This window comes from Eurosta solidaginis, chromosome 5, assembly GCF_040869045.1.
Source record: "Eurosta solidaginis isolate ZX-2024a chromosome 5, ASM4086904v1, whole genome shotgun sequence".
NCBI classification, from domain to species: domain Eukaryota; kingdom Metazoa; phylum Arthropoda; class Insecta; order Diptera; family Tephritidae; genus Eurosta; species Eurosta solidaginis.
Window position 1 is genome coordinate 275479023 of NC_090323.1, and position 7289 is coordinate 275486311.

Sequence of the window (7289 nt, forward strand, 5' to 3'; positions counted from 1 at the left end):
ACACCCGGAGCGCTTGCCAAACACTGCCGAGGGGCGACCCCGCTTAGAAAAATTTTCTTCTAATTGAAAAACCTCATTTCTAAAATGTTTGATGTTGCTTTGCCCGGGGTTTGAACCCAGGGCATCCGGTGTGGTAGGCGGAGCACGCTACCATCACACCACGGTGGCCGCCATACATACATGAACATACTGTTGGTCAGTTATATTCCAGGAAATGAAATTTTTGCTTACATCAGTTTACAACAAAATGTGCGGTATAGAAACGTATATGTTGTTGTACTTCGCCTTCTTAATTGGTGCCAACAAAAGCAATGAATTTAAAATGTTTAAAGCTAACAAAAATTATTTAAAAAAATACGTTTCGTAGATTTTGTTCATTTTTGAAACGTATATAATATGTACATATATTGTATAACCTTGTTATATTCTTTTGTGATTCTGCAATCTTTTTTTTACAATTTTTAAAACTTCTTGATCGCTTCAACATCCCTTTTATTGGGCATTCAATGTAGTCTTATTAAAACGTTCCAGAGATGGTCGGGCTTGTACTTTAGCGGCGCATGTTACCGCAACGTACCGCGCCATAGTGTCTTTATAGCACAAGTCCCTCGTAGCTTTTCTATAATAATATAATATCTTCAATGAGTACAAAATAGCCTAAACATTTATTTACCAAATTTGATATTTATTAGTAAATCTATTCAAACTTATAAAAAATTAACTGTTCATGATATTACAAATAAAAATTATGAAATAGTAAAATATTTACGCAAACACTATTCCACGTTGCTATTCTCTATAAGAGCACCGTATTAATCAGATAAATGCCCGATTTAAGAGGAAAACTCATCAGAAAGAGTTTTTCTGGACTTAAAATCATCCTCCCATGTGCCCGATCACAATCGATATGAAGGAACACTCATAACAAGAATTAGATTACTTCTTTTCTCCAAGTATGAACAAGAGGCTAATTAATACTTCCAGAAATTTGGATTATGAGCCATACGTCTTTGAAAGTTTGCATACCAATTTTGCAATGTCGATAGAGGCACTAGCGTTTCGTTGCTCAATGGTGGAATCTGTTGAGGAGTCATGGTGAAACTGGATGCGTAATTGAAAAAGTTTTCTAACATCTTTTGGCTAAATTGCAGATTTGCATTCGTATTTTGCTGTAAAATGTTATGAATAGAAATTATTGTTATTTACATTCATATATGTATGTATATCAATGAATAATAGATATATACATATATTAAGGTGGTCCTTTTAAATCAAGTTAACAATTTTTTCTCGTCTCGCTCCTTTCAATGGCAATACCACGATACAAATATTACAAAGTAAAACCGCATCTATTTAAAGGTAAAGTGGAAAAAATCCTCCAAGAGTAGATTGTTTATGATCCACGCGTGACGAAATAGTTCGTTTTCTTGGACTTTCGTTCGAGTTTTTTGATGCAATTTTCTTGCGTTCGAACCTATTGACCAGGGCGGGGGATTTTTATGACAATAACAATACATGAACAAACTGGAAGGAGACTGCGCCGCCTAAATCTGTTGATGCCATTTGTGATTAACAATGCATATGCGCGCTGCTTCCTGCCTTTACATCACAACAAAATCGGGATGCCCCACATAACACAAATGGGATAAAAAGGCGTCAGAAAATTCTGCCTCCACAAACTAACATCCCCTTACTGGACTAGGTGAATCGGTCGGCTGGGCAGACCTTCTCTACTGGCGTCAGAAAATTCTGCCTCCACAAACTAACATCCCCTTACTGGACTAGGTGATTCGGTCGGCTGGGCAGACCTTCTCTACTGGTGATGGCAAATAAACTTGTTGCTGGTGTGCGCAAACTATGGATATGCGCGGTTAAATCGTTCAAATTAAGAATATATAAAACCGAATCCTAAATTATAAAATTACTTTAAAAATCAAAATACCATCATGACCGAGAGATAATGGTTTTCTCATATTTTTATCATGGGTAATACCAAAGTCAAAAATATCACTCTTAATCTGACCCCTACTATAGGCAGTTGAGGATTGTCGCACAGCGTTCAAAGTTAAGATATTTCTATGGTACCTGACAAATCTGAATTCTTATTTTTTGTATTTGTTACTCAAAACCAAAAAGCCTATAATAGACGAAACCTCGGATTAGGAACGGTTGAAGCGTCTCGTTCAGGGTTATAAGTTCAAATTACCTTATAAAGAGTTAATATTTGAGACTTGCAACAATCGTTGATTTGATTTAAGGACCCCCCTTTTATATATTGCACACAGTTATAACAAGGTGAACTCCCGAAATCCTGGGGGCGGTATGGCCTAGAAGGTTTAATGTGGTCATATTAATCGTTCCCGAGATGGTCGGTCTAGTACCTTTATGGTGCTTTGTACCGGAACGTACCGGATCTGTATTAACGAATAAAGAAAGGTTTTGGGAAGTGTTATCGATGTTGATTATCCTTTGCCGGATATAGATTCGGTACGTTCCGGTAACAAGCACCATTAAGGTACTAGCCCGACCATCTGGGGAACCATTAACATGACCACATTAAACCTTCTAGGGCACCTCTCCACCCACCCCCTAGTTCCATGAGGAGCTTAAGGTTTCTAGAGCTTCGCCTGCTAAATATGTGTATGATACATTCATATCTGTAACAAGATTCCCTTGCGTAGGTGAGGTCGAGAATTGGGTTTCGGAAGCTCTGAAGCTATAAAGCTTTGTATTGCGCTTATCAACCCCTTGAATCGCCGTGTTGTACTTATGAGTAGCGCCCGAAGAACTATAAATTGGTATATGTATAGATAGACGAAAGACTTTAACCACGAACTTTTTCGATGAATATTCGCTTGCGAGCGTAAGACTCCATATAACATACATCTTTAAAATCTACAGAAGAATAAGAAATCTTCATTAATTTCTTAAGAGCTTGGCGCTTATTTACTAGTGGTGGCCGTGTAATCCCGGAAAATTAGAAACCCGCTTGTCCTTTATAATATTATAAACAAAGCTTTCAACCCAACACCTTGAAAAGAAGAAAACAAAATCAGTATGAGTTTGAAGAAATGGTGTGAGATGTCCCGAGGGTCCTGTGTTCAAAGTGCGGGAAAAGTAAAATCGAAATATTTTAAAACGAGGACGGCCCGGCAGTGGTTTGGTCATCGCTCGGAGTGTATTTCTGACAAAAAAAGCTTTTCATCGAAAATTCATCTGTTTGAAGATGTAGAAAAAATTAAAGAGCAAGACGCCTCGCGAAATCTGACATTGTCACCGGCCAAAAAATCGGCGAACTTTTTGACGCGAAAACTAAAATAGGAAATAAATGCCGCGATATACCTTCGAGATTTAGGCCCATCTTTTTCAATTTGTGTTGTTGTAGCCGTGCTTCACACCACCCAGTAGGTGCGCCGACTCACAAAATGTACTTAATATCGGTAATTGTGCAGTTTAGGGGCCCACCCTAAAATTGGGCCTTTTTTTTGAGTGAGGTGTCAAAAGACGCGTATTCACGTCTTTACCGTTAAGGTACTAGCCCGACCATCTGGGGAACCATTAACATGACCACATTAAACCTTCTAGGGCACCTCTCCACCCACCCACCCCCTAGTTCCATGAGGAGCTTAAGGTTTCTAGAGCTTCGCCTGCTAAATATGAGTATGATACATTCATATATGTAACAAGATTCCCTTGCGTAGGTGAGGTCGAGAATTGGGTTGCGGAAGCTCTGAAGCTATAAAGCTTTGTATTGCGCTTATCAACCCCTTGAATCGCCGTGTTGTACTTATGAGTAGCGCCTAAAGAACTATAAATTGATATATGTATAGATAGTCGAAAGACTTTAACCACGAACTTTTTCGATGAATATTCGTTTACGAGCGTAAGACTCCATATAACACACATCTTTAAAATCTACAGAAGAATAAGAAATCTTCATTAATTTCTTAAGAGCTTGGCGCTTATTTACTAGTGGTGACCGTGTAATCCCGGAAAATTAGAAACCCGCTTGTCCTTTATAATATTATAAACAAAGCTTTCAACCCAACACCTTGAAAAGAAGAAAACAAAATCAGTATGAGTTTGAAGAAATAGTGTGAGATGTCCCGAGGGTCCTGTGTTCAAAGTCCGGGAAAAGTAAAATCGAAATATTTTAAAAAAACGCTTAACTAAACGAGGACGGCCCCGGCAGTGGTTTGGTCATCGCTCGGAGTGTATTTCTGACAAGAAAAGCTTTTCATCGAAAATCATCTGTTTGAAGATGTAGAAAAAATTAAAGAGCAAGACGCCTCGCGAAACCTGACATTGTCACCGGCCAAAAAATCGGCGAACTTTTTGACAATATACATAAAACAAATGTCGACCACATTGGACATCCAAGTTGATCCATTATGCTCAATCCTCAAATATCTTGCAGGGAGCACTTACGGTAAAGATAATGAGGCGCTGATTACTGGGCCTAAGGAATACTCACTTGAAGAAATTACAAGCTTGTCAAAACACCGCTCTCAGAAGTGATAGGAAATGTCTACGTATGTCCCCAGAACACCGTCTGCACAGCCAGGCGAGAGTACTCCCCACTGCCAGCGGGTTAGAATATACCCGCAGTAGGTATGCTTGACGTAAGAGGCGACTAAAATACCAGATTCAAGGGGTTGTGTAGCGCAACCTTTTCAGGTTGCCAGCGCAATATATAGCTTCTTCAAACCCAATTGTCAACCTCACCTTCGAGCGGCGAATCCCATTTCTCTAACAGAGGAGGCTCTGGCGACCCGAAGCTCCTCATGGAACTTGGGGATGGGGAGGGAGGGATTACGTGAAGGTATAATGTGGCCATATAAATCGTTCCTGGTCGGGCTAGCACCTTAATGTAGCTGTGTTACCGGAGCGTACGGGATCTGTATCCGGCAAAGGACCATCACATCGATAACACTCCCCAAAGCCTTCGGGGAGCAACTTTATCGCTACAACAACAACAACAGAGTACTCCCCATAAGGAGAAATGAAATGCTGAACAAACAGTTTCGGCTGAATACCCAGAAACCTAGACATAATTCTGATTGAAGAGGCTCAGAAGTGGTCGTTGTTGTTATTGTAACGATAAGAACACTTTGGGGAGTGTTATCAGTGTTGTTGCCGCATATAGATCCGGTCACAGGCACCATTAAGGTACTAGCACGGCCATATCTGGAACGATTTAGTGTAACCACATGGAACTCTCTAGGCTATCTCGCCCTCCGTACGTATTTTGAGGAAATAGGGCATATGAGAAGCTAGCCGTTTGTAGAAAAAAATCAAAAAGTGGTCCTCAGAGATATCCAACAAAACGCGTCTAACGCCTATGCCAGGAATTACCCGGTGAACCCCGTTCTTAAAGCCAAATACCCTAAAGTCGCGTCACTCTAACTCAACTTCCATCTGGATACTGTAAAAGGGTTAACTCTTACCTATCCCGAATCAGCCCCATCTCACATAGTGTAGGTCCTACTTGTAACACCAACGTCTCTAAGACCCCCTTTTCGGTTGGCCATCACTGTTGAAACTTCTCCACCGACTCCCGTTAGAGGATGTTAAGGTAGAAGTGCAGTTTATGGGCCAGCCTAAAGTTGGGCCAAGATTTTCGAGTGAGGTATCAAAAGACGCGTATTAATCTCGAGAACAATAATCCGAAGGCGGAAAAGAAAAATCGTATCTCTGTCCGGAAATATTTGCAGTTGAAGTTGGCGATTTTCATGTGGTTGTTGTTGTGTTGTACCCAAAAAAAAAAATCGTGCATCACCGTGGCGGTAGCCACAGTTATACCATACACCCGGACTTGGCATGGCGTAGCCCAGGGTTATTTGTTATAAGCGCGGCCGAAGGCCGCCAACGCAGAAAGGTGTTCTGCGCAAAAATACTATGGATCCCACCCCCGGTTTCGGAAGTAGCCGCGGGTCTTTTTTCGGTTTTTCGTTAATATCTTTTGAACGGGTAAACAAAGTTAACTTCCGCTTTCGGATTCTTGTTCTAGACTTGAATACGCGTCTTTTGATACCTCACTCAAAACAAAGGCCCAATTTTAGGGTGGGCCCCTAAACTGCACAATTACCGATATTAAGTACATTTTGTGAGTCGGCGCACCTACTGGGTGGTGTGAAGCACGGCTACAACAACACAAATTGAAAAAGATGGGCCTAAATCTCGAAGGTATATCGCGGCATTTATTTCCTATTTTAGTTTTCGCGTCGATTCTATACAACTGATTCTGTAGCGTGTCATTTTCTTTTGTATCGTTGTCGATCCGTGACGATTTGGCCCCAGGTTAGAGTTCACCATAAATGCTTCTTTGCACTGTTGTTTCACTTACCACAGCTGGCGTCAACTCAGCAATCATAAGCTCTGGTTCGACTGAGATTCCAATTTGTGCTGTATGTGAAATCTCTTGTGCACCAAAAATCATTCCATGCTCCGTCGCCTCTAGTTCATGTCTTTTCTTGAGTTGTGAGATTTTAAAAATTGCAGATGGCTTCGCATTGGATATGTGACCCAAGTACTGCCATGTTGGAGCCGAATTATCATCAGGCCAACTAAAGTATACAGCGGCTGCTGTTCCTTCGGGCAGGGCTGTTACACCAGTTAAGAACACAACTATATAGTTAACATGATCTATATCTGGAACATTTATGACAACTTTATTCTCATCCACGGGTGTAAAATCTGTTTGCGGCTAAAAGGGTTTCCGATATCAATATACAAATTTTTTATTTCCTTTGAATAAACACAAAGCATACTTACCAAACGCCCTGAAATAATCAATCCAAACATATTCAGCTACTCTACACCTTAAAAAGGCAATAATTAATTAAAAACTTTACTCAACAAAGCGTTCTAGAACAATTGGCAAGAAAACGCGTCACGGCTGTCAATTGGCTCTAGTGATGGAACGATATTTCACTATCGGTGATTGCATCGCCGCGAATGAAAAATCGCTAATAGTGATAGCTCACAAATCACCTACCCAGGTTGCCATTCACGAGTTCAAAATTGCTTCGATCCACGCATCTACGTCATAGTTGACTCTTGAGCTTATAAAAAAAAGAGCGAGAAAAAAAAGAGCTAAAGGAAAAGGTCAATTCTTACGTCATAAAAAACAGCTGATCTAATGTTTACATCTTCACATCACATCTTCTTGTGTGATTTGTGGTGATAGCTATTGCTATCCAAATATCCAAATATCAGTGATTGGCGATTTTCCTTCATTCGATTCTTCTGAATGACAATCACCTCTGGCAGTATTTTGCCAATAGCGA

The 7289-nt window shown here is 40.4% G+C and overlaps 1 protein-coding gene across 1 annotated transcript; it reads right to left on the bottom strand.

The window, feature by feature from the left end:
* Nucleotides 1-660: 660 nt before the first annotated feature.
* Nucleotides 661-6904, bottom strand: LOC137251923 (protein OPI10 homolog). Its single transcript, XM_067786948.1, has 3 exons — nucleotides 6775-6904; nucleotides 6347-6706; nucleotides 661-1169 (listed from the first exon to the last, which is right to left on the bottom strand). Exons 1-3 carry the CDS (start codon nucleotides 6802-6804, stop codon nucleotides 972-974), a joined length of 588 nt encoding a protein of 195 aa, XP_067643049.1. The 5' UTR covers nucleotides 6805-6904; the 3' UTR covers nucleotides 661-971.
* Between the last annotated feature and the right edge of the window lie 385 nt (nucleotides 6905-7289).

Bases quoted from the DNA above. Each gene is read 5' to 3' on its own strand.
- LOC137251923 (XM_067786948.1), bottom strand. From the start codon at position 6,804: ATGTTTGGATTGATTATTTCAGGGCGTTTG. The intron at 6,707-6,774 runs GTAAGTATGCTT...AAACCCTTTTAG, and splicing joins TGATTATTTCAGGGCGTTTG to CCGCAAACAGATTTTACACC. The intron at 1,170-6,346 runs GTAAGTGAAACA...AACATTTTACAG, and splicing joins CTGAGTTGACGCCAGCTGTG to CAAAATACGAATGCAAATCT.